Below are 26,736 nucleotides of genomic sequence, written 5' to 3'. Positions count from 1 at the left end.
TAGGCAGCATATTCAATAGGCTTAGAGATGACAGTGAGAAGAGGGATAGTGTAGAGGCTGGTGAGGCACTTGGACTCAAGGATTGCTTAGATTATTTTTTTTAAAGCATGAAGATAAAGCATGCTTATGTGGTGAGGGGAAGGAGGCAGAGCAAGAGACCTGAAGGAAGAGGAGGCAAAGGGGGTTAGGGGAGATGAGAAAACAGGACACAGTGAGGTCAGCAGGACAAGCAGTGGGGCCACAGTTGGGAGGGAGAGCTGGGCAGGAGGCAAGGGGGGAGCCCTGAGCAGGGATGAGACTTTTCAGCAGTGGCAGAAGGCAGGGCTTGAGAAGTGAGTCAAAGGCTGCAAAAAGGCAGCTGGGATTGCGGTGGCGAGGGCTGGCTAGGCTGGCAAACATGAGTAAGCATTACAAAGATGACAGAATCAAGGAGGGGAAAAAGCATTCACGGTGTACAGGAAGTTTAAAAAAAAAAAGAAAAAAGTTTAAAGCTTAATAAGTAATTGTCTCAGAAGAGGTATTAAGGATATTCAGAAAGCCTCAGGAGGAGTGAATAAGGACTTCCTCAGCAAAGGAAGCCATTCCTTAGAGATCCAGAAGTCTGGGGACTGCCTAAAGCCAAGCTGAGTCAGGCTTTGCAAAAGAAATTAACTCTGGAGTGGAGTTTTCCTGAGCTGTATAAATAAAGGAGACCCTGGAGAGAAGGCAGGAACCATGCAGTGAAGAGAGTGTTATGGCTGAAGACTGCCTAAGCACTGCCCAAATCAGAACTATTTGTCAGTTCTTACTAGGGCTGGTGAGATTGGATGTCAAAACAAAGGCTGGATGGCTAATGGAAATACACAGGCTGTGTCCAAAGTGGAGGAAAAATGAGCAAGGTTTCAGTGCTGGAACTGGGTGATGGGCAGCCTTGGTTCAAGGATGCTGAAAGAACTAGCTCATAAAATCCCAGGACTGGCATGCCATCCCTGCCACCTCAAGTGAGTTACTTGAAACTACTGCAAAGGCAGCATGGCTTTGCTGGGCAGCAGCAGTGGAAGACTGTTTCCCTTGGTCTTGCCAAATAGCGTTGGGCTCTTGATTTTGGAGTGAAATACCACCTGCAGATAAGCTGCATGGACAAGTACCTGCATTCAGGGACAGGGGAGTTACTCCAGCTCTCTGTGTTGGTGTCTGGCAGGGGATGATCTTGGAATTTATGCATGAGTTTGTACAGGTCATAACAAGTGTCTGTGTGTCTGTCTTGGTGGTTTTAGCCATCACACATGCCATCTGCTTAAGTCCACCAAACCTGGTGGGCTGCCTCTGTGTTTGTTACAGACATGGCACTTCCTGTAGCAATTCAGCGAAGGAAGGGGGAACTGAGAGGGGTCCTTGCGGCATCAAGGCCCTTATGGGGTGTGATCTTCCTCCTATGTGGGCATGCTGTGAATGAGACAGGGAGGGGGGTACGAAAGGAACAGTTGGGCTGTGTGGGTTGTTCACTTGCAAATCAAGCAGTGCCAGGAAGTACTGATAAGGATAATGCAGCAGTACTGTGAGCAAATGACCCCATTTGTGCCAACAAAGAAACCAGAGTCACCAATGGGGTGGGGAAGGTGCAGGGGAGGTCCCCACATGCACAGCTACTTTGTGAGAGCCCCAGACCTTTGCGCTGAAGTTATCTGAGGATTTCTTTTTGCTTTGGCAGAAGCAACAACATGGGGCAACTTCAGCCTCGTACCAATTTTTGAGGTAAGTTGCCTTCTGCGTAGGGGAAGGCGAGCATATGGCCCAGTGTGTTTATTTCTCAGCCAGGATTCTTTCGGGCTTGGCAAATTACATGCTTCTTGCTGAGGATCAACACAAGTGCCAAGTTTGTTTTTTCTAAAAATGAAAGAGATTTCATTTATCACAGCACAGAGGAAAGGATCTGAAAAATGTCCTTAAGCGTGAAAAATACCTTTGTTTATCCTCAAACAAAACAGCCAAGGGGAGAATGAGTAAAATTTCACCAAGAGGAAAGCACAAACAACCAAACTCTAGAAGCCATGAGCTGGAGCTGGGCTGTGAAATGCCTCTGTACCCAATGAGCTCTGTGGGGTGTGAGGGGATAATGTGGTGGGGGCTTGGGACATCATAGGAGAAGGAACGGCCAGGTTGCGGTTTAGCATTTGCTGCTTGAAAACTTTTTTAGAGCATCTTTTCCTTGTATCTGTGTTTTCCCGGTCTCTGTATTTTTCCCTGTATGTGCTAGAAGCTTTTCCTTCTCTTACAGCATTTATTTTTATTGTGTCATTTTCCCTCGGTTTCCCCTTTTCATTGGCCCTGTGTGACTGTTTGTTTAAACCATTTGCCTGCTTTCATCTTCCATTTTTCTTCTCTCCCCCTTCTCAAAGGCTCTCTAGCCATAATTATCCTTGTGTTTTGCATTAGCTCTCCTCCCTTCAGCTCCAGATGGACTCGAAGCGGGCATTGATTAAAGCTAAAACCTTTAGCGCTGCCATTTCTAACAGGCTCTGGCCTTGGGGTCAGCCCAGCCCTCACTGTGTTGCTCCCAACCACCTCCCAACCACAGTCATGAGTGCTGGCTCCTGAGGGAGCTCCATGTCCATGTGGGGCAGGAGCCTTGTGCCATAGTCACCTGTGAGTAGGGGACACGTTGTGACACCGCACCTGAGTAGGATCGTGGGCTTTGGTGGCTTCGTAGGTGCTGGTGAGGGCCTTCAGGAGTCTTTAGCCCCTAAACCATGTTAGGAAAGCACCTGCTAATTTTCAGATCCTTTGTTGTGTACTTTGTCACTAGAAATAAAGAAACTAGTCCCTCTTATGGACTAACACATACATCAAAGTGATACTCTGGTGGATTCTGTTTGTTCTGCAGCAAGAGCAAACCGTATCGAAAACACGGGGAGGAGAGATGCAAGGAGAGGGAGGTGAAAGGAAAACAAATGGGCTGCATGCAGAGGTCTGGCGTCAAACGTCAGAGAGATCTTGTTCGCTCAGATACTATTTGAAAGACCATGGCAACCGGGGGCCCAGGGAGAGGAGAGGCTTGAAGCCCCTCCCTGGGATGGATGACAGAGGATGAGAGTGAAGCGGTCCGCCCTGCAAAGTCTGCTAGTGGATGCAGTCACAAAACAGTTCAGCCCTTCCCTTCATCCTGCACGCTGGCTCATGTGAGGCACAAAAGAAGTCAGAAGTGAATGAATTTGTAACTCCCTCAGTCGGTCGGATGGCACCGTTCTGCTGAAGGCGGCTGTGCTTGGGCAGCCACATTTAGACAGAGGGATTGAGATCCCTGCCAGACACAGTAAGTGACAACAGTACAGGAATTTAATAGAAATATTTCTGGGGGAATACAGGTACTTTTTTACTCCAAAAACACTGGGTACATAATAAGTTTTCTTGTTACGAGGTGTACAGAAATCCAGTAATATTTTTGCTGCCAGCAAGCAGCAGCTCAGAGTGCATGGAGGTGAGAGGTTGGTAGTGCCTTGTCCGTCACAGGCCCATAGGTTCTACCACAAAGTTGTGTTTACTCAGAAAGGCTTTTGTCTTAGGAACAGCAGAGACCTACCGTTTCTGGTGGGTAATGAAATCATGGCCTAAAAATTTGATTCTTCTTTCTGATTTGAATCCGTCTCTGGCTTCCAGCCCTTGTATCTGGTTTTGCCTTCTTCACTGGATAAAAGGGCTCTTTAAAGGGTTCGTTCCCTCGTGAAGGTATTTTTATACACCGTGGTCAAAGCATCTCTGTTTTCTTTGTGCTAAGCGGAATGATTGAGCTCTTGAAGTCCTTCACTGGAAGACACTTTCTGCCTCAAATCATTTTTGTTTCTTCTTTTTCTGTCCTGGCTCAAAAATGTAGACGTCTGATTGCACATCTCTTTCTAGTGTTGTTCCTCTCATGCAGTATGCAGGATAAGTCACCTCCTGGCTTCTGTTTGCACTTTTGCTGCTTGCGTGTTGAAGGATTGCAGTAGTTCACGTACCACAGAAGGCACAGCGAGCTCAGGTTCAATCGACTGTCTTGCTTTGACACTGCTTTCAGTGCCAGTGATGTTAAGTGTGCATAACTGTACATACACATGCATTACCCCAAACTCCTGAGGAGGACCCATCGCTCCTGCAGATCCCCAGAAATACATTTGGAGGACACAGGATTTATGGTTAACCAAGGACCAGTTGCCAGCAGTGGGCAACTCCCTCTCAGGCACTGACAGGGCAGCTGGGTCCCCATAGAAGTTCACCCTCCTGAGTATGTATGAGGGCACCCCCACACACGGGTACACATGAGCACAGACCCCGGGGGAAGGAGTGGGGCTGTCCCCTCACTGCTGTGCATCCCCAAAAATCCATCTGGAGTCACGGCAGCCTGAGTCATACAGTGAGTCACACTACAGGAAGGGGCCGACAGGCACCGCTTCCCTGAGGCTGGTGGGGGTGTCTGCAGGGCAGCAAGGAAGAGGTGCCAGTTGCCACAGAGAGGAGAGCAAAGAGCAGGGTGAGGATGGAAGATTTGGGAAGTGGACACACTTAGTGGAGCAGTGCCCACTGCAGAGGTACTCATGTGGAAGAGCTGGTGGGGCCCTTCTGCCCAGGCTGTGCTCCTACTGTCAGGATACACAGCCCAGTGCTGCTCCCGGTGATGTCAGCGGGGATTTTCATCGTTGTTTGGGAAGAGCTTTGGCCAAAAAGAAAATGGAAAGGGGGGGAGGGTGGTGTTCTGGCTTGATGAAAAAGGCCTGGCTTTAAATCTGTTATTAAAGCTGGAAGCAGGAAGTTTTCACTATGAATAGGCGAACTCCTGTGCCTAGAAATGGCCGAACACACGGCCCTGGAAGTAACACCTTGGTGCTAATCTTCACATTTCCTCCAGCTGCTGCGCGGGCTGTCAGCTGCTGGGGCGTCTTGCAGAGCTCTCTGCCTTCTGCAGCCCCGAAGCCAAGGAGTAGCGTAACGCAGTATGGCACTGAGCCCCTGTGCGCACTGCTGCCGTGGAGCACTGCTCCCTCTGTATGTGTGAGAGCCGGGATGGCAGCTCTGCTGTGAGCTTGTGTCGAAGTGGGCTGCAGCCCCAAGGGCTGGGGGCAGCTCTTGCTGATGTCACTGCACAACGAGCCTCTGGCTCCTGGTTTTCCTTTCCCTCTTTTCTGTGTTGTAGCTGCAGCAAAGGCTCCATTCTTTGGCAGCGTGGCGTTGCTGTTGTCTATAAATGGAAGCAGTTGGCCCGTCTCCCAGTGTAACACAAGATCACTCTGTGCATCAGTTATGCAATCTTCAGCTTGATGACTTCACTGGGGCAGGGGGAGGGCAGGGGGGCAGGATGGAGCCCTCACTGCATGTCCCCAAGCGAGATGTTGGACCGGGCAGTGAGGTGCTGTGTGAGAAGGGAGCGCGGAGTAGCAGGGGAAAGTCTAAAACCAGAGCATGAGCTCAACGGAGACAGGAGCTCAAACACTGGGAAGCTGCCTCTCAGCAGAGAGCCCTTCAGGGACTATCTGTGCAAAGTGGAGATGTGGACAAATTGTATTTTCTTCTTATTTCCTGGCTTATTATTTCCTGCCTTAGGATTAGTTAGCTTTTCCCTGCCAGTGAGCTCACCCCACTCATTACATGGGTAAAAGGAACCCTCCACCTCTGTTGCTGGCAGCGAGTTGTTCGCTGCTCCTGGGTACCGGAGCCATTGCAGCGCTCCTGGCCTGGCCTCAGCACTCGATGCTGAGCCGAGCCGAGCCGAGCCGAGCCGTGGCAGCGGGCGGGCAGCGGCCCCTGCCGGCAACTCGCCGCTCCCGGCAGCACCACCGGGAGTTGCGGAGGAGATGGGGTCTGCGGGAAGATCCTGCACGCAGAGGCGGGGGAGAGCAGGGTGATCTTAGGAATAGGTATCTGTGGCATCACGTGTCCCGCGTCCTTCCAGCTACAAGCTCTTTGTCCTAGTGGGATGGAATCAGATAAACATGTGATGTGGTTAAATCCTGAGATTCTGGTGCAATACAGTGGAAATTAGGGCCGCTGGCTCAGAGTTCACTGTGTGTGCCTCAGACCTCTGCTCCTGAGTCCAAAGAACCATATGACAGTTCATGGAGAAAGAGAAGGAAGTGGAAAAAGTCGTGATGATGGAGGAAAACCTTGGTAAAATCATTGCTCAGAGGCTACTTGTTTTGAGTGCAAATAAACCTCACACCCCATTTTCTTTTCTTCTTATTACTACAATTCTGTGATTCTGTGATACTGGTGAATCATGAAGTGCTCCTGCCTTATTGGAGGAGGCCCAGAGCTTCAGGTTCTGGTGCAAGACAGGAGAAACCTGCCCCTGTCCCTTCAGCAGACAGCGTGGCCACAAGCCACCAGCGTTTGCCCAGTTTTCCCACTTTCTCCAAGCTCCAACCCTTGCCCGCAGACTCAGCACTCAGTGTTATGAGCCATAGCTTCCCTACAGGCAGAGCACCCTCAGTAATGAGCCCTTCTCCCTCTCTCCACACAGGAGCAGCACCAGGTGGGACTGTCCCGGAGTGCAGCAGCCATGCAGCCCTCTGTCCCTCCAGGAGCCAGCAGCGTGGTCACAGGCACGAGCTCGGGGGGGCCCTTCCTGGGCAACCAGCCGCAAGCAGCCATCATGAAGCAGATGCTGATCGAGCAGAGAGCCCAGCTGCACGTGATAGAGCAGCAGAAGCAGCAGTTCCTAAGAGAGCAGAGGCAGCAACAGCAGCAGATCCTAGCAGAGCAGGTATGGTATCTGTCTCAGGTTCTGCGGCTGACGTGAGATCACAATACTACAGACAGTGCAGCACAGCCCTTCCTTTCACCTTCAGCGATTCTCTGATCTCCAAGATCAGTTCTTTACTCTGTTTTATCACACAAACAATGCAAGCAGTCATGCTAGCCTCAGGGAGAGGTGGGAACTCTCTGGGCTGAAGTGGGGCAGCAGTAAGCACAACCCCAGCAGCAGCAGTGTGAAGATGTGACACTGGAGCCTGACACCAATTCCCAGAGCTCTCAGGCTTGTGCAGTACAGACGTTACGTTACCTGGTCTAAATGGTCATGTCTTATGTGTGTTTAATTCAGATGCAATTTAAAGGCAACCCAGGAGAAAAGCCAGCAGGAAGTCACACTGTTCAGTTACTGCAAGCTCACACCTCAGTTAAACTTGCAGTCCTCTACTTCACCTAGAAAATGTTCTGATAGGTCAGTCTAAGCTCAGCATGTTTCTCCTAGCTCTTGTCAGGGGAAATACAGTTTAAGACCTGGGTGCCACTTTGAGTTAGAACTTGTGCATGCTGTATAACCACAGAAGTACTGATGGTTAGCCCATCTTCACATGGCCCTTCTGAGCAACATAAAGCTTATCTCCCAAGGAACGGGAAGGATGCTCCTAAAAAGTGTCACACTTGAGAGCACCCCTGAGAAGGATTTGGGAGTGTTTGTTGATGGAAGATTCAACACGAGCTGGCAATGTGTACTTGCAGCCCAGAAGGCCAACAATATCCTGGGTTGCATCAGGAAAAGCATGACCAGCAGGTTGAGGAAGGTGATTCTGCCCCTCTAATCTGCTCTTATGAGACCCCACATGGAGTACTGCATCCAGTTCTGGAGCCCCCAACACAAGAAGGATATGGAGATGTTGGAGCAGATCCAGTGGAGGGCCACAAAGATGATCAGAGGACTGGAGCATCCCCCCTACAGGAACAGGCTGAGAGAGCTAGTACCTTATAGCAGCCTCCCAGTACCTGAAGAGGGCCTATGAGAAAGCTGGGGAGGGACTTTTTATAAGGACATGTAGCAACAGGATGAGGGAAAATGACTTAAGCTGGAAGTAGATTTAGACTAGATATTAGGAAGAAAGTCTTTTAGAGTGGTGATACACTAGAACAGGCTGCCCAGAGAAGTTGTAGATGCCCCCTCCCTGGATGTGTTCAAGGGCAGGCCAGATGGGACTTTGAGAAACCTGGTCTAGTGGGAGGTGTCCCTGCCTATAGCAGGGGGATTGGAATTAGATGATCTTAAAGGTCCCTTCCCACCAAAAACCATCCATGATTCTGTGATCCTATGAAGATGCATGAATGGGTTCAGAGGAAACAAGTACAAGCGATGATGCAGTAGTATTCCCTCTGCATGAACCAGGCCAGTTCATTTGTGTAAACCCAAGAGCCACTCACTGACTCGGATGCTGAAGGCAAGACTAAAAGGCACAGCCCATAAGCTCCTAGCTTTTGAGTGTTTTGTTCCTAATAAAGTTCCCTTAATCTCTTTGATCATATGTAATGTGTATTTATAAGCATTAGAATTAGTATTTGCTTCCTTTCTGTCTTTGCCATTCTCTTTCCTTTGTTCCTCAGCCCTGGTTTGGGACAAAGCATCTGTACAGGTGCAGATGAAAGCAATGAGAAGTGTCATTGTAGTAACTGCTCGGTCAAGTATACCCAGGGCTTTGAAAGGTCTGATAGGCATGCTCTCTGTTTTTATAATCAACCCTTGATTCTGTTTTAGATGCCTGAGTATTCACAGAAAAAAAAAAAAGAAAAAAAAAAAAAGCACAGAGGACCAGCATGGGCTGGACTAAGGGACAGGAGCATTTTGCAATTGCCAACTCCCCAGAGAGCATGAGGAAGAGGAAATGTGCCTTAGTAGCTGTTTCTGTTCTGGCTAGGCAGTGGTCTTGGGTCACAGTGCTCAGATTAGGAGGCATTGCCCTTTGCAGCTGAGCACTGTGGATGCAGAGGTGGACTGCAGTCTTGTACCAGGAGTATATATAGGAAAATATTTATATATATATATACATATATATACAGGTCTTGTCAGGGCTGGGGGAAGGAAAGGGTGTGTGGATACAGCAGCACTCAGACCTGGGTGAGCTGAGTTTTCTTATAACCCTCCCTCCCCATTCAGCCTGAGGACAGTTCAGTTTGCTCTTTAGAGGTCAAGATGAAGTGCTTGTAAGTAAGGAGAGACAATGTTAGCCTCAGTACTTATTCCTTTTTGAACCAGAAGGAGTCTGTGTGTTGAGTAGCCCAAGTACTCTCAGGAGGATTCTTCAAATGTCTCTACTTGTCTCTCCAGAACAACTTGCTAGATAAGGAACACTGCGGTTCTGCTGCAGCACTTCTGTCACCAGCCTCTTTCCAGCTCACTAATTAATTAATCATCTTTTTCACTTCTGCTTTCTTTCCCTCATTCATTTTCAGCAGTTGCAGCAGCAGTCACATTTGCCTCGGCAGCATCTGCAGCAACAGCGGAGCCCATATCCAGTGCAACAGGTCAATCAGTTCCAAGGTAAAAGTCACATTCTTTTTTGTGTTGTGGAGGCAAAATACACCCCTGGAGTGGGCGTACGAAAACCTGTGCATTTTGTGGATGCAGAATAGGAAGGTGGACTGTTGTACACTTGCATGTACCACAGATTTCACAGAAGGGGAATGCCCAGCTTGGAATGTTTGGTCATGTTTCTAATTTCCTTTCTGTTCCGCTCAGCAAAAGCTGCATTTTGTATTTGACATACGTTTTGCCTGCTTGATTCCTGGGTTCGGTGGATTCATCTTGTTTGCTTCACCCTCATCGTTGTGTTTTTTTCAGCCAGCATTACTTGCTGGATCCTGGTTTTACTCTTCTTCATGTCCTACTTTGTTTAATTTGATGAGCAGGGAATTTCACAGAGGTCACCTTCACCTGGAGAAGGACCAGCAGTAGTGTCTGATAAATGTCAGGTGTGAGAAATGTAATGAAATACCTGAGATGAAAATGGAGATTTCTGTAATGAACTCACAAAGCAAGGATTATTTCAGTGTGCTCACAAATAATTGGGGAATGTGAGGGTAATTATTTTGGTTTAGGAAAAAGGTTAATTCTGAGCTTTTTTGGTACGGTTCATCAGCTGAATGCCTTCGTCAGCCATGGATTCTGAATATACGTGGAACCAGCATGTCCTTGTGCTGTGTATCCATGATAGTGTCACATAACTGCAACAGAAACAAGGCAGGCGAGCACACTGCAGTTCTGGTGCTCAGAAAGCGAGCAGACAGCCAAAGCTTCCTCTGACAGACAGCAGTGTGGCTCCTTCTAATTGCCTTCCCATTCTTGTTTTTGGCAGCATTAATTCTATACGAAGTGAATTCTTTCCCGATAACTTGTTTGCAAAATCAAAATGTATGTGTGCACTGTCACGCGTTATTTGAGGAGCATATGTAAAATCTTTTCTGTGTCAATGCTTTTTTGAAACCTTGCCTTCATATGTATAATTTAAAAGAAATGCAGAAGAGAGTTTAGGCTAATGTGACAGAGCGAGGAATTCATTTTCATAAATGAGCCAATTTAAATATAAATATTGCACCTTTTTTTTTTTTCCTATTTGTTCATGACGCTGTAATCCAGTACAGTGGGTTATGTGGAGTCGAGACCAGAATGTGGCCCAAAATCTTCCAATCTGCTGCATCTCCCCTTTAACTGCTTCTTGCCTGAAGCCCTGCCTCTCCCACCAGGCTCAGCAGCTCCCAAAGGCAGAGAGTGAGCCGCTCGCTTTGGCTGACTCCTTTGGAAGTTTGCAGCTGCTGTTTGCAGTCCACAATTGGTGAGAGGTGCACTAGAGGCTTTTAGCATTACCTGCACTCATCAGCACTGGCTGGAATGGGTGTAAGAAGAGGTATCTTGCGAGTGCGGAGGAAGGAGCTGACCTACATTTAAAAAAATAAATCAAGGGGACCCTAGTGCCAGTCATTAAAGAAAGCTGTTTAATTGGTAGCATAGATGGAGTGAAAGCTGCCGTACATTTGCCCTCTGCAAATAAGATCCAGATGGTCTCTCTTCATGCTACAGAATGCTCCATTTATGTATATGTTGGAGAGCTGAGCTAAAAGCATCCTCCTGAAGCTCGTCCTGCTGCAGGGAAAACGAGATGTAGCCATCCATTGCATCGTGTGTGACGGTACAGGAGCGACACTTGGGTTATTCATAGCCATTTCTCATGGGAATCTGGCCAACATAAATAGCAGGGCCTAACATTCTCTGGTCTCCACAGACATTGAGGTACGTTGTCTGCTGCTGAGGGACAACAGGCAGGGGCTGATTTAAGAGCATCCTGATTTTGTTGTACGATTTATGACTCTTGCAGCAACTTTTTTTCTTGCATTTAGCGATATTTGAGCTGGGGTAATTGTGAGCATCTTGCTCTGGGAGCTCTGCCTGCTGAGGATTCTATTTAGTTCAGTACAGTATTGACTCAAAACCACAGCGAACCTGTGACACAATCAGAGCTCCGGTAATTGTTTTTAAATAAAGATAGTAAATACAGGAGCATATTGGCTTCCCAGAAATCAATAATTCCCCCACCCCTCAAAGGAAGACATGAGCACAGTCCAGTTCTCTGCCACGGTGTGGAATTTAACAAGGTTAGGATTTTCTGGTTTCCCATCACTGGCCTGAGGTGGACTGAAATGTGCTTATCATATTGATTCATTAATACACTTTCCTTGCTTTAAATGTCCACGAAAAAACAATTTTTCTTCTTTCCATAGACTTAATCAGTAACAATGGTAAAGAAAATCCATTCATTTCTGCCTCCTGAGCTATTAAAAAATTGATTGGTCTTCTGACTCTGACATTTCCATTTTCAAGGCTTGCTTCTGAAAGACAATGGAGATATTTAAAAGGGAGCTTCAAACAGGTTACTCAAGCTCAGCTTTTTGCTTCAATTGAAGGCCATTGGAAGCATTCCCGTTTGCTTGGTAGAAGCCGAACCAGGTGTATCTGAAGAAGATTAAGCACTTCTGATCACAGTGCTTCAGAAGTGTGAGGGAATAGCTACTGCACAGAGCAGGATGTGCATCATCCCCGGGCCTGTGGAAAAAAATGCACGCAAACAAAAAAATGCTTTTCCTTTTGAAAGAAGACTTACTCCTGGGTCACTGCAAAAATAACTACTTGCTGGCCACAGCAAAGTACCAGAAAGACAGGCCTGTTTTAGCCCCAGTGGCTGTGCAGTGCGAGCAGCTCATTAGCAGGGAAGTAACCGTGGCTGTAATGGCACATCACACGTGGAAGGAATCACATTGCCACAGTTCTTCAAAAATCCAAAGCCACAAATCCCTTTGGGTACAAATCCCTAAATTGTCGTAATTGAAAATTACTTAATAGTAAACCGCCGGCCTTTTCACCTTGCCAGCCTTGCTTGGGGCCTGATGGGAAATTAAGCTGCTGGTCTGTATTGACAGGAGCAGTGTCCCGCTTCACAAATTAAATACGTAACTCAATCAGTGATTCCTGGTTGGGGTAACACTCAGCTGTACTGCCTCCCAGCTCCAAGAAGTGGGGATTTGGCAGGGCAGCGCTGAGGCTGCAGCCACAGCAGTGCGCAGAGCGCATAATCTCTGAGGTACGGCTACCATTAGGCTGCAGGTACGTCTCCCAAGGACAGGTAACCTTCTAGTTCTCTGCTAACCTTCATGTGAAACAGTAATTTATTCACTGGAAAAGCACAGCAAGCTGAAATCCCACTGTCATGCATGAGGCTCCTACAGATTCTCTCTTAAGCACAGACGTGTTGATTTGTGTAAGATTTACAGGATCGTGTTTTTTTCTCACCTTCCTCCCTTTCTGGCGTAGGTTCTCCCCAGGATATAGCAGCTGCGAGAAACCAAGCGGCGCTCCAGAGCATGAGGACATCCCGACTGATGGCCCAGAGCGCGAGCATGATGGCAATGGGTCCCTCCCAGAACCCAAGCACGCTGCCGACCACAGTGGGCCAGTCAGACCTGGGCATGGCTCCTTACAGCAACACCTCCTCCAGCCAGCCGGGAATGTACAATATGAGCACAGGGATGAGCCAAATGTTGCAGCACCCAAACCAAAGTGGCATGAACATGGCGCATAACGCAAGCCAGGGAACGAGGCAAGCTGCCTCTGGACAAGCGGTGGGAATGGTCAGCAGTTTTGGTCAGAACATGCTGGTAAACTCTGCTCTTCCTCAGCATCAACAGCAGATGAAAGGAGCGGTGGGACAGGTCTTACCCAGGCCACAAGCACCACGGCTTCAGAACCTGATGGGGACTGTCCCTCAGGGAACGCAGAACTGGCAGCAGCGAGGCTTGCAAGGTATACCCGGAAGGACTAGCGGCGAAATCGGGCCTTTCAATAATGGCACAACGTACCCGATGCAGTCGGGGCAGCCTCGGCTGCCCAAGCAGCATTTCCCACAGGGACTTAATCAGACCGTTGTGGACACGAGCGGAACAGTGAGAGCCCTGAACCCAGCAATGGGGAGACAGCTGCTGCAGCCACTGCCCGGGCAGCAGGGTACCAGCCAGGCCAGGCCGATGGTGATGCCTGCAATAAGCCAGGGGGTCCCCACGATGTCTGGTTTTAGCCAGCCTCCCACACAGCAGATGCCAGGTGGTAGCTTCGCTCCGGGCAGCCAAGGCCAGGCTTATGAGAGGAATCCCACTCAGGACATATCTTACAGCTATAGTAATGAAGGAGCTGGGGGCTCATTCTCCAGTTTAGCAGATGGCGCAGACCTCGTGGACTCCATCATTAAGAGCGGACCAGGGGATGAGTGGATACAAGAACTCGATGAGTTGTTCGGAAACCCCCAGTGAATGGGCTTGTATAGTCTGGAGTGTGGGTTGTTACGTTTGAAAAAATCAAGGAGAGGGTTGGATGTGCTCCCCATCTTTGGATTGTTGGGGTTTTTTTGTTTGAATTGGTTTGGGGTTCTTTCGTTTGTTTTCTTTTGTTTTTAATCGTGCAAATCAAGCTGATCTGTAGCCAACTTGGGAAGGTTCGGGTGATGCTGAGAACATTGGTATCACAAGACTTCCACAAGCAGACTCTGCTGCATGACAGCACCTGCTGCATGGGTGTGGGGCAGGATGGGGAAACTGGAAAAGCCAGCTGATGCCTCCGGAAGGGAAAATGTGGTCTTTCTTCACTGAAATGAGGCTTCCTTGCACAGCAGTATGGGGTAGCCCTGGTGTCTCCCACCTCATTTAATTGCGAAGGCTGCAGCTTTCAGGATAGCAGATGGAAGCCCAAAGAAGCCCACGACCAGCCCCAGTGTCGGCAGGCCTCAGCGAACCATGGCCAGGCTCTGGGCTGCTACAAGGGGCACACATGTGACAAATCTGAACAGTCACGGAGAGGTTGCCATTTCCACTGCAGAGTGATAAAAATCCAGTAGGGGTGTAACAGAACATGAATGTTGTTGTGCAGTGAGGACAGTTTGATTGCAGGACCACTGCTGGAGATGGCTTTAGTGGGTGACTTGTGTAAGGAGCTATTTAGTCCCCAAGGGACTTGCAGTAGTGCTTCCCTGTCAGAGCACTTTGTGTGCCCGGGTTGCAGAAAAGAGCTGAGAGAGATGCTAAAGGGCTGCAAGGCACCAGGGGACACCAGCAAAAATCCTAAGGAGGTTCCTTGTCTCTCCTCCCTCCCTGGTATCTTTTCATACATCCCATCTGTCAGTGTAAAGCAAAGTAAACTCACTGTGCTTTTCTTCACAAAGGGGCAGGGAGGGGAGGAGAAGAAGGGAAGATGTGCAGGGAGAGTCTGGCAAGCAGGAACAAGTTCCTTCTCTCAGATTGCAAAATGCAGGCGTATCAGGTTGGCGTGTCTGGGCTCTCAACCTGACATTTAGTGTCACCTGGTCTTCTGTTTTAAGCAGGTGCTGGTCTAACCTCCTTTGTTTGCTGGAATAACATTCACTGCAGTATTTGAGAAATGGGAGCCGAGGAAGGACTATAGTAAAGAGCACACATGAATGGCTAAAATAATGGATTTAGGCATTAAAAACATTGAGACTGCCCAAATACGCTTTTAGGTAACAGACGTATCACTGTCTCCACTGTCTATCTCCACTGTGTGGACTGGTGCCAAGAGCACTGCAGTGAAGGGGTGATACATCTTGCACAGAGATGCTGGCCATTCTGATTGCTCAATGCAGTTGGGGCCTGAGCCAAGGAGAGCTGCCCTCCAAAACCTGCCACCTCCTCAGCTGAGAGCTGCCCATCAGGGTAAGTCGTGCTTACCCAGTTCTGAAGCACAGTACGAGGTCCCACTCCGGTCACTGACAAAGATGGCAGAGGTTTGCCTGTCTGCTGCTGCTGCAGCAGGAGCTGTGTCAGGCCCCAGCGCAGCAAGCGAGAGCACCAGCCGAAGTTCTCAGCCCACAGCCACACCATAGGCAGACGGCTCTTGTTGGGACGAGCCTGAGGGAAGGGACAGCCCACAGTGACAGCACCCTGAGGGATGGGGGCAAGGGAGCAGCATGGGGGCACAGACAGGCCACTGGGAGCTGCGTTCAGAGGGGTACAGCCACCACCCTGGGAAGAGCAGCCCTGAGGCTTGGATGGCAGCCAGCGCCGAGCTGTTGTCTTTGCAAAGCTTCCTCCAAATACTCCGTACTGGGACCAAGTACTAGACATAGATTTTAATAGATTTGAGGTTTTGTCCTTTTGGTTTTGTTTTTTTTTCCCCCTCCTTACTATGGTGCTGATGTATATGTAATATTAAAAAAAGAAAAAAAAAAAGAAAAAAAAAGTTATTTGTAAATATGTTTTTACAATTCTACAGATATCACTGGGTCTACTATCTGTAAAATATATACATATAAATATATATATATATACTGTTTGTTTAAAATAGAGTATTTTTATTTCATCCCCTAACTCATCCTTCTTGCAGTGGTATTGCACTTCAGATGATGTCTGATTACTAATTTGTACTGTATCCCTGATGGCAACTTGCTCCATTTTATTCAGATTTTTCTAGTTTTCTGTTTTTACTTTGTACATGAAGCATTGCTTATTTCCTCTTAAGACTTGTACAGAGCTCTGGAAATGTAGAAAAAAGCCAATGTTAACATATCACTTTTAAAGAAAAAGAAAAAAAAGAAAAAAAAAAAGAAAGAAAAAACAACAGCAACAAAACCCCCACCAAACAAATAAAACATGGTTATCTGAGTCACATGCAAGGCTGGTCTGTGGGATCACCTCTCGGCCCAGCGCTCCTGTGGCACACTGGTGATGCTGCCCCAGACGTGGGTTACCAGGCAGGCAGCAACCACAGGTGAGTGCAATGAGCTGCTGGGGGGCTGGTTGTACAGCCAGCTGTGTGCTATTGCTCTGAAGCCCATCTGCACCTTTCATAAGAGCAAGGAAGGCTCCCATTACTTTCAGGTGTTGTGAGATAAGGCTTGTGCTCTCTACTGGAGTGGTTGCTGCAGGTGAGCTGATCCCTTATTGTGCTGCTATGAGAGGCAGCATCTCTCAGTTTCAGCAACTGTTCTGTGCAGGAGGGAAATGCTTTTGGGGAGGACATGGGGTGAAAGGTTCAGGAGTGCTGCAGCTGTGCTCTGGAGAGGTGAGATTGTGGGGCTGGGGAAAGGAAGGAGGGGAGCATGGAGTTGGATGCTGGAGGTAGATGAGTTGGGGAAGCAAGGGAAAAGCATACTCACAGCAGCTCCACAACCTGCTGCCCCACTGTGAGATTTTGTGGTCAGAAACCCTCTGGTAAGTGCATACAGGCTTTTTCCTATTTATGTGACCTGTGTAAGACAAGCATGCCGTGCAGCCTTCAAGGCTTGGCACCTTTCTCTCCTGTTCACACCCCCTGGGGAGTCATAGTGAGCCACACTCTGGGCTCTGCTAGTGCAGCTTGCAAAAGGCCTGTGTGTTTGGGCTGTCTGTGTGGCTTGTACTACTGGTGCCATTGTAAATGCAGCTCTGAGCAGCTGAAGCTCAGATATATCCCGCAGTACTACAGGGTGTGTTACTAGATGGCACTTTGCAGCCTCACATCCACCTTTTTTGGCACGTGTAGCTGCCCCTGTGCTGCCTCCTCCTCCCCCTGGGGCATTGGTAGCTATCCATAAGCATTTCAACAGGTGAGCTTAGTGCAGAATAATTTCAGAAGCAAGGACCTATCTGAACACTATCAGCAGCCTCTGGGTCTCCTCTATTACATATTTCAAGCCTGATGTGTGGTTGGGACACCTGCCTTCTTTTCCTCACTGCCCATGACTGCCTCAAGGCATCGCTGACAGGTGGGTTTGCTGTCCTTCTGCCTGTCAGAGGAAAGTTGTAGAAGAATTCCCAGAGATTTCTGTGGCTGTTGTCTCTGTTCTGCTTTTTCCCTGGAACTTTGTGCCAGAGAATTGCCTTTTCTACAACCGTGTCAGCTCTTGCCTGCTCACCACCATCATCTGTCCTCTGACCTCAGCAGCTGCAGTTGCCCTCAAGTCCTACACCTATGCACACATTTCATTTTACTGTTTCAACTACCCCATCAGCTGTTACCACCTGCAGCCACTAAGATAAGCCTTTAAATCACATTACAGCTACTCTGCAGGGCAAACTTCTGCACGCACACTGTGTCCCCCTTTTTTTGTGTGAAAGGTGGTGATGAACCCAAGCCACTGCTCAGTTAGTGCTCAGATTAACAACCCCAGTGGACTCCTGGGAAGACAGTAAGTGTTCATTAAATAGACTTGACTGAGCAGAACTATAAATGTGTGCACTGCTTTTGGCCAAGCTGTGCATTGGATGTAGCTGGGAAAGCTTCTGCTTACTGGCTCTAGCATGAATGCATTCAGCATTGCCAAAGTCCTTTGAATTATCAAGAGCTACTGAAATTGCCAGTCATGGTCTTCACTTCTCTGTAGTTCTGTGCAATTTGCACTGCATTATAGCATCTTGTTCTGTTGTGCAGAATGGCTGCTGCTGGGAGTGGAGAAGAGTGAAGAAAGGCTTCAGAGGCATCGACAAAGCCGAAGGATGCTGGGTAAGATGGGCTGTTGCTTGCAGTGCCTGTTGGAACTGAGTTCCTTAGTGAATTAACGGGTTTTGTTATCTGTGATTTGTTTAGAGTTTGCAGTACTGTATATGAAGACAGGCTGTGTAGTAGGAAACGCTAGTGTGGTGCACTGTTCTGTCTTAGTGACTCCTTTTCAAGAGCACAGGGAAAGGAGAAAGTGTAAACAGCCCAGAAAAAGCATTCGTTTAATGCTGCAGTGGAATGCTAATGGAGAATTCTGAAGCTTTATTCACTTTCAGCTTATCATCATTTTGGTGTCCAGGGAGACCTTCCACATTATTTACCTGTGGGTTTTATTTTGTCTTAAAGTCTTCAGAACAATTTATGTAATTTCTTCCCAATGTTGAAGCCCAGGTACTCATCCATAAGGCTGCTAACAATCCCAGCTGCAGCCAGGACTGTCAAGCAAGCCAGAGCTACCAGACTCAAATAAAAACCCGTTAACCTGGAAGTGGAAAGGAGAAAAAAGCTGTTACAAGCTGTACATGGTGTGTTTACAGTGAAACCAGCTGCCTGTCTGCTGCAGTTAAGAGAAGCTGTGCACAATCGGGAAGATCACTGTTGTAACCCTACCTTGGGTGTTTTGGCAGGGAGAGTTGTCCCTTATGTTAAAAAGCGGATAGACTTTGAGGGATTGCCCCTGAGAAACAGCCAGGAGCAGGTTGAGAGCCTGTGTATTAAGACCAGGGATGGGAACCTTTAGGGACAGCTGGTTGGAGTCTACTACAGGCCATCTAATTCACTGATGAAGCCTTGTCATGCTTACAAGCTCACATCATGATAGGGGATTCTAATTACCCAGATACCTGCTTGGAAAACAATATGCAACCCAGGAGTCTCCTGGAGTCCATTGGTGATAACTTTCTGGTTCAGGTATTGGACAGGCAAACCAGAAGCAAAGTGTTGTTGCTCACCAACGTGGAGGAGGTTGTTAGGCATTAAGATCAGAAGCAACCTGGGCTGCAGTGACTGTGCCCTGGCTGGGTTTGTGATATTGAGGAATGTGGGCCTGGCAAAGAGCAAAGTCAGGACCCTGAACTAAAGAATAGTGAACTTCGGGCTGTTCAAGGAATTGATGGATGAGATCTCAAAAGCAGTCCTTAATAGCTGCTGGTTTTCTGGTCAGTGCTCTCTGCATCATTTGAACCATTGCATCTCTTCCTGGGAGCCCTGGGTCAAGGAACAGCAGGTAGTGCTGTGGCTTCAGTGAAACAGTATATTTGAGTGTGCCTATACACCACAGGGGTGTTTCGCTGATGTGTGTGTTTGTTGTAGCAGAATTCATGTCGCCACATGCAGTGAATTTACATCCATTAACATGCACTTATCTGAAGCTGTGCCTCTTATCTATTTGGTGAAAGTTTATCAGCCTACAAGGACAGATGTGTTTGCTTCTTGGAGTGCACTTTGTATGGCTAAAGGTTCTTGTGATAAACTGAGGGAAAATGAAGCAGCAGACAAGCCAGTGCTGTGTGTGCCGTGCCTGAGCAGCCTCCTTCACGAGAAGCTGCAGAGCTGCTTCTGCCTTTGGCCCTCTGAGTGCGGTTGCCTGTATGCTTGGCACAAAGCAGGCCCAGTTGAGGTTGACATCAAACCTTTCCTTCCATCACCGCAGTGTGTGCACACCTTTCCCCAAGGCTTCCTTATCACGGCCAGCCCTCCTTCCCCACAACCTTTGCTTCAGCCCTCTTGCTGGCAAGCTACACATGTTGCACTCAATTGCAGTGACTTCTCACTGCCTGGACATGGCTCTCAGCCCAGCTCAGGCTGTAGCTGGGGTCTGTAACCTGCAAGCAGCTCCTTACCTTCCTGATGCAGACTGTGCATAGCCGTGGAAGTACTTGTGGCGAGCGTACATGTACAGCAGGCCCATCAGGGAGGCTAGTTCTAAGAAAGAAACAAGTAATGGGAAAAGTGAGGATTGCTGACAGTCATTTTAGTTATTTGGGGGCTGTCCCAGAAATGGGGCTGTGGGCTACAGCACTGCAGCATGACCCAACTGCCATCTGGTACTGTTACAGCAGTTCATGTTCACGGGGGATGTTTGATTTCGTAAAGAGAATGTGATTTACGTTGTTAATAACCTGCTTTGCATTTATATAGCGGCTTTTATCCAAGGACAGGTGAGGAAGCTGTAGTGGGTGTAAGCTTTCTGACCTCCGTGTGGGGAAAGCATGAAGATACTTCTGATGGATGGAGCAGGCTGTGCAGCCACAGTATGTGGCCTGCCCAGTGTGTTGCCCAGCACTGAGCAGTGCCAGCGAGTTTGGTGCACTTTCCAACAGCACAAACTTTAGGGAGGATAACTTTTCCTCTGCTCTGGATTAACTCCTGTGGGAGCTGCTGTAAAGGTGACTTAAAGCGGAGTTAAAATGGTCAGTCTTCCTCTTGTATGTGACAGCACGTATCTTCTTTGACTCAAGTATCTGCCTAGGAGCATGTGTACCATCTCACATCCAGCAGCAGTGGAGCTGCTCCAGTTTTATATCAGTGCAATGCAGATGGGAATCTGGATGTAAGGGAGCCCCAAAATCAAATGTTTGGTTGGTTTGTTTGTTTGTTTTTAATGCCAAAACGCCAGCCTGTGTAGGTATGTGAGAAACACAACAGGCTTGCACAAGTCTGCCTGCATACCTGAGGGACAGTAGCCCTCCATCTGTGGCTGGAGACGCTCTGTGCTGATTGCACTTCAGTGCTTAGTGCTGTGCAGAATGAACAAGGGACCATAGCTGTGTTTGATGTCCCATGAGAATTGTCCTATAACGTGCACATAATTGTTAGTGGGAAACATCTGGGAGCTGCTCTGCTGAATGATTCACCCAGAAAATCCTCAGTGGATTTTCTGTGAATGAGAAATGTGCCATGTTGTGGCTCCATGGTTTTCAAGAAAAGCAAAAGCTGTTGAGGCTGTGTGAAAGGCCATGACTAAGCAGGGATTGCAGTGCCATCGAGCCTTCCTTCAGGAAGGCTGAGGTAAGATGACCTAATGAAAAGAAGGCAAAAGGATGTCCGCATTATTCTGCCTCCCAATAAAGCTGATTTTTAAATCTTTGCAGTCTAATGGGTAGCAAGAACTCTTTACCTTGATTGCAAAAACATCCTGCGATCCAGAGGACGGTCTGGAATATAGGGTAAAACTCGGCACAGTTTTGTCTGTGGGTTAAATTTGACATAATGTTATTCTGGAAAGGGAAAAGACTATGGGTGAGAGAGATTTTTTTTTAAGGAGAATCAGCTTTGGCCTCACTTTGTTCCCACCAAAGTTAATGCTCTTGAATTCAGTGGGAGCATGCTCAAGTCAGCGTTAGGTGCTCCTAAAGATTCCCTTCTTTGTGATCTCAGTATAGATACAAACAATTTCAAACATTTCCTCATATTTAAACTTAGATGAGGTTTGGTATCCCACCTACAAGGAAGTGCTTAACCAATACTCTAACTCAGGCGGTTGTACAGCAAAAGCAGGCAGGAGTTCAAGCTTGGAGATATGGTGTTGATTGCTTATCTCCATACTCAGTGGGCATGTTTTGTGGGTCAGCATTCCTGGGACTGCAGAAGGAAGCAAGGAGCCACATGCAGGCAGTCCAGATTGCTCTGCTGAGGCCAAGTGCCTTTACAACATGCAGCTGGGCACAGGCAGCATATTATGGATTTTCTTACGGTTAGGACTGTAATGTCTTTGTCAACGTCATCAGTTTTCTTGTCAGCACACCAAATTCTGCAAGGTGCAGCCAAGCAGTTCTGAGCCTTTGCTGAGCTCTGGGGGATCTGATAGCCCATCTTTATCAGAATTTGCACGGGGACTGTTTTAAATGAGCTGAACGTATCCCACTGTCATTAAAATAATAGCCACACCATTCAGAAAGCATTCTCTTAATTCTTTTTCATTCTTTTTCTGAGTGTAGGATGCAATGACAAATGTAATATCTTAAGGTAATGTTTTTGCTTCTCTGCTGGACTGAACTGTTATTCATTGCCACCATCTCCATGATGTCAGCACTTACTGTGCACGAAATGTCCTTTCAAATTCTGGAGGTCCGGTGATAGCTGGGGGCATAACCTTGTGCTTCATTCTTGATTTTCCCACCAGCCGAGCAAAGCGACCTGTAAGCAAAAATAAGGGCTTGTGGGTTGTATGGTTCTTCTCCTTTAGGAACAGCTCAGTTGAGTCTCTAATACACTTCTTTTTTTTTTTTTTTTACAAGAGCAATGACTGTTCTTTGGCTCTTTTTATCTGAAGGATACTAGATAAAACTTTTTTTCCCTATAGAAGTTCAGGTCATGCCTTCTAGAGTATCTCATTCTTGAGAAAGGGGAGAAAAATGCAAAACCGCTGTTTCAGAAATGTATTTTTTCTCCTTTTTGTGTTTGCTGATGCTATCTATGAACTGAATACCCGAGTCCTAGACCTGCACGGCCCAGGCCTACAGCAGTGGTGCTGCTGCAGCTGTACCTCAGCCACCACATTGAGGTCAGGCAATACAGTGCTCAGCTGGACTCAAAGCAGTTCATCTGTGTTGGTTTGCCTGTGCTACAACACGTGCTGGAAGTAAACCATGCTGTGATGTTTTACATCAGATGAACATGTCAGATCCTTATGGTGCTCTATTTGGGCTTGATGTTAGGCTGAAAGTCTAAACTGAAATCTGAGTTAGCCTGAGCTGTCGGTGATTTTAGCCAGCTTTAGCTAATATGGATTAACCACCGCAAGGAAGAACGTATGCATTTTCTGACTCCCTTGCTCCTTTCAATATCTGAACTATCTGTGAAGTTTTCCAAATGCATGAAGCTTCTGGTGAATTTGGTTTGGTTTGGCTTTAACCCTTCACACTTCAGTGTCAAACACGACTATACGAACCAAGGCATCTCAAAGAAAATCATTGCAAGCACTAAAAATGCTCCCACAGTTACAAACAGAAGCACAGCAAAAGGGATGTCACAGACCTGCCCGCCTCCTTGGTTCCCTGTAGCGTGCCAGCAGGGATAAAGTACATGTATTTAGATTTTAGGGAAATGCAATGAGGGGGACATGCTGCAGAGTATCTCTATTACTGCTGCTTGGTATAAAGGTTCACTTTCCTCTTTCCTTCCAGATACTGAAGCACGTGTCTGCCTATTTCAGGAAGCAGTGCTTTCAGTCCAGCATTGATGTACTCGATCTGACAAATTAACTCTCCCTTTTTGAGCTTTTCAGCTGCATAGCTGCATAAATAAGAATCGAAACCAAGACACAACGTGGCTTTTGGGTTAACTTCACAGCTGGTTGCGAGCTGTCACAATAGTATGAATACAGAAAGTACGCAAACAAAACAGAATTGAAAAGAAACGTGTTTCCCCTGGAAGGAAAAGTAACCTGTCCCACTGAACTAACTGGAGCTCCCCAGGGAGAAGTCTGAGGAGTCACAAGAAGTGAAAGTTGCAGGGCAGCCAGTTTATTATAAAATAACTTCCAGTACTGCAGAACAGGAGGAAACCTCCCCAAGCCCCAGCCCTGTAGCCCCAGGGGTCTTACCTTGCTGGAAGGCAGAAAGCAGAGAGACAGCAGCGAGCAGAGCTAAGTCACCAGCCATGTTCCCAGCAGCTCCTGCGTGTGAGCAGGGTGCGCTTGGGGCAGGGAGCTCCAGTGAGCAATAAGGCTCTCGGTGGGTGGGGGAACTGCAGGGCTTTTCAGCATTGCAACAAAGGGCTGCCTAGGGAAGGAAAATGTTTAACTTTCTAAAACGAGTGCGAAATTACAGCTGTTTTTTGCTCGTGAAAAGTTGAAATGCAGTCAGCCAGCTCTGCCTGCCTCTTGCCTGTGTGAAAACGCGGAGAGAACAAAACCAGCCCTGCCTGCCCCTGTGGATTCAGCTGTTCTATTATGTCTTAGCCTTCAAGCTGTAATCTCTTTGGGGGTGAAGACTTTTTGTTCGCTGTTTGCACAGGGCCTGGTGCAGCCAGGTCTGCATCTGTCACTGGTAGTGCTGCTCTAAAGCAGCAGGTTCAGCAGGTGGGGAGGGGGACGGGCTTTGTCCTGGCCCTGTACTTGATTTCAGGGGTTTGCCCAGCGTGTAACACCTTCAGGCTCTTATGGATGACATGACAGACTCTTACAAATAGTTTGCACACCAAAAGGTGTTGTCTGGGGGTAATTCAGAGGGCAAAACAACTAAGAAAGAAAGAAGGTCTCATTTTACCGTCTGTATGTACATTTCATATAGTTTATGCCTAGGCTTAAGATTAGGAGAGATTCTCTCAAGGCTTTTTTGTCAACTAGCTTTAACTATCAAGGAGCTCAGCGTTGTTAGCCTCTGTGATCCCAGAACCAGAACAAAACCTGTGTCGTGTTTCTTGTGACTCCAGGATCATCCATCTGCTTTGTTTCTGACTGACACTGAGGGGGGCGTTTGGTTGGCTTCAGGTCTGTAGGCTAATTGTAATGGCTCGGGCAACAGTGCCTTTACATCAGTTATCTTACTGTGCCAGATTTTACTGTCTTACTTCTTGGGTGTTAATTCAGAACGTTGTTCTTTTCAAAGATTAGAACAAAAGATATACTTTAATAACAGCAGTTGGATGTTTGAACTTAGTAACTCTTAATTGCCAATTTATGCACTTTAACCACTGTTCTTGCTGTAGTTCAGGGTTGGCTTTCTGACAAGATGGTTTCTCTGTGTTTTTGAAGGTTGGTTGAGAAGGGTTTAAAGCCCTGTCACCCTGCCAGCACAGGGGACTGATGGAAAATGGAGGCACAGAGCTGGTCACTGAAAAGTCTGAAAGATCAGCTTGAAAAGTTAAGTCCATAAAAGCTGACTGTTGTAAGGCCAGTCGAGGCTGAAGTTGTGTTTGCTTTCTGACTTTGTTCCAAGCATATGAATTTCAAAATGACGGCAGGCGTGTGAAGTTCCACCACAGTTTGACTAGAAGGTGGGCAGTGATACAGTTTGGGGTATGAGTGTTCTTATCTTACGTGCCATTATGGCTGAACTAGGGTACTTTTAAAACAGCATTCTCATTCCACCGATAGCAGAAGGTTTGCAGCTGCCTATAGATTTGTATTGCTTTTGGTTGGATATAGTCCACAGACAGTTTGATCTAGAGTAACGTTCCCTCCTGGTTACTGTGTAACCCAGTAGTAGAAAATCAGATCACGCACAAAACAAGGCTTTTAGGCTGGGTTTATTTCTGATTGTGTAAGTACAGTAGTGCCTCAAATGCATAGAGCTTTTATGATGTGTCTAAGACTTAATGAATGAATAGATGCCAGGATCAACTAAAAGGTTTCTCCAGTTACTTTGGGACATTACAGCAGCTTGTCTGTGGTTGATTTCTCAGCTCTTGAGGAATGCAGTTTGATTTTGTATTTCCTCTGCTTGCATGTATTTTATATGTACTTTGCTTATGTCTGCTGATGTAAGTGCCTGTGTTTTCTCCAGCTGACCAAAGCCAAACAGTGAGAAGAGAGGCTCTGAATAGTGAAACATTATGTGAAGTCAGAGATACTGGTAGTGTCTTAGCAGTCTTAGGTGGTATTTTGCTACCAGCAGTATTTCACTCCCATGCCATACTTTCCCTTTGTGCGCTACAAGGAATCTCAGCTACAATTCTCTGTTACCAGTGTAATCCAGAGCAGTGTGTGCTGTGGGCAGGAAAGAGAGTGGCAGGTTTCACACGGCAGCTCAATACTGGAGCTGGAGGTTCATGTAGCCACAGGATTTATGGCAAACTCCTGATGTCTTGCTGACCTGTGCTTCCCTGGCAGACCTTCCCAAGAAGGCTGACTCTTTTCCCTGCAGAGAAGCTGCCATTGACCCAGCAGCAAAGGCAGATCCCAGCAGGATGGCAGAGCTGCTGTCACAAGAGAGCAGATGGTTGGGGTAGTGAGACCAAAGGCATTTTGAGCATGAAAACAGACTGATCAAATAAGCTCTTTTAATGGACTTACACTGACAAAGCTGCTCGGTTTTTGTCTCTGAAAGAACTGAAAAGAACTTTGCAAAGGGAAGGATTCAGTCCTAGCTGGGGAGTGTGCCTTCTTAAAGGCCAGTCTCAACTGGCAGTGCAACATCTTTTATATTTAAACACCTCTAGGAGACAGGCTCTGAAGCATAGAGAGGCTTCTGCAATGGAAAGCATACCTGAGCCTCTCATATACTTCACCTGAAATGTTTATAGGGTAAATCAACTCTGTTACAATGTATGAGGCTGGCCCATGAGCCAAAAGCAGTTTTACTGCATCAGTAACAGTAGTGAAGTCTGTAGTTAATTAATTTCCTGTACCTTAAAACAATATATAACAAAGAACGTGGGCCTGCGTGGTACTGAACCATACTCAGGCTTCAAAGTTATTGGAACTATGAAACAGATGAAAGAGGAAAGAAAAATCTTTGTTTCTTCAAACGTTCCCATTGCTCCCTCCTGAATACTAGTTCATAACCCCTGTATGCCACTGTCAGATGTATACTTTGCATGGACCCTCAGTGAAGGGATGAATGGTCCATTTTAAGGCCTCATTGTCCAGAGTCCTCTGGTTTGCACAGGCTATATGAAACAGTGAAACAGATCCTCAGTTTCCACCCCTGTGTCAGTCCAGTCAGATCAGACTATTTTTGGTGGTTGTGGCAGAGCAGATTTAAAAGGATTAAATAAAGTAGTAGCCAAAGGTTCCGATTCTTCCCCAAGCTGCACCTTCTGCAGCCTTTTGTCACCTGCATCAATATTGTATGGAAGTCAGGGAATAATTGGTTCATGGTGTTCCCGTCTGGGTGTACAAAAGATTGATATGCTGTAAGTCCCATCAGTGCTAATGTGCATTGTTATATGCACATAAATTCTTGCATGCCCACAGGCCTCTTGGATTTCTTTGAAGCCTTTGGGTAGGTATCAGTGCTTTTTTCTTTTTGTTTTGTTTTTCCTTTGGATGTTACAAGAACATATGCAATTCTGGGTTGGCTTAGAGCATGATACAATTTTACACG

General features: G+C 47.2%; 2 protein-coding genes across 4 annotated transcripts in view; one reads left to right on the top strand and one right to left on the bottom strand.

Moving 5' to 3' along the window:
- MAML3 (mastermind like transcriptional coactivator 3) overlaps positions 1 to 15,934 on the top strand; it is a 193,879-nt gene extending 177,945 nt beyond the window's left edge. Inside the window, exons 3-5 of one of the 2 annotated variants that reach the window (XM_015861040.3) lie at positions 6,470 to 6,712; positions 9,172 to 9,256; positions 12,578 to 15,934. In XM_015861040.3, coding sequence (XP_015716526.1) covers positions 6,470 to 6,712; positions 9,172 to 9,256; positions 12,578 to 13,569 — 1,320 coding nt within the window. In that variant the 3' untranslated portion in view covers positions 13,570 to 15,934. Of the gene's footprint in view, positions 1 to 6,469; positions 6,713 to 9,168; positions 9,257 to 12,577 lie in introns of both variants that reach the window. The other variant, XM_015861039.3, reaches the window with a different exon arrangement.
- Positions 15,600 to 23,371, bottom strand: MGST2 (microsomal glutathione S-transferase 2). Of its 2 annotated transcripts, XM_085546434.1 has the most exons (6): positions 23,292 to 23,371; positions 21,784 to 21,883; positions 20,865 to 20,935; positions 19,588 to 19,669; positions 18,067 to 18,227; positions 15,600 to 15,801 (listed from the first exon to the last, which is right to left on the bottom strand). In XM_085546434.1, exons 1-5 carry the CDS (start codon positions 23,347 to 23,349, stop codon positions 18,095 to 18,097), a joined length of 444 nt encoding a protein of 147 aa, XP_085402560.1. In that variant the 5' UTR covers positions 23,350 to 23,371; the 3' UTR covers positions 15,600 to 15,801; positions 18,067 to 18,094. The 2 variants fall into 2 exon arrangements, with proteins under 2 accessions (XP_085402560.1, XP_015716531.1); XM_015861045.3 differs by lacking the exon at positions 15,600 to 15,801 and having other exon boundaries at positions 17,993 to 18,227.
- Positions 23,372 to 26,736: the final 3,365 nt, after the last annotated feature.

This window comes from Coturnix japonica, chromosome 4, assembly GCF_054131305.1.
Source record: "Coturnix japonica strain WE chromosome 4, WE-NBRP24, whole genome shotgun sequence".
NCBI classification, from domain to species: domain Eukaryota; kingdom Metazoa; phylum Chordata; class Aves; order Galliformes; family Phasianidae; genus Coturnix; species Coturnix japonica.
Note: the sequence above shows the minus strand (reverse complement) of the source record. Positions and strands in the feature narration are given on the sequence as shown.

Coding starts and splice junctions, on each gene's coding strand:
- MGST2 (XM_085546434.1), bottom strand. CDS start 23,349: ATGGCTGGTGACTTAGCTCTGCTCGCTGCTGTCTCTCTGCTTTCTGCC. Junction 21,884..23,291: donor GCTTTCTGCCTTCCAGCAAG/GTAAGACCCCTG, acceptor TTTTGCTTACAG/GTCGCTTTGCTCGGCTGGTG. Junction 19,670..20,864: donor AGGATGTTTTTGCAATCAAG/GTAAAGAGTTCT, acceptor TTTCTTTCTTAG/AACTAGCCTCCCTGATGGGC.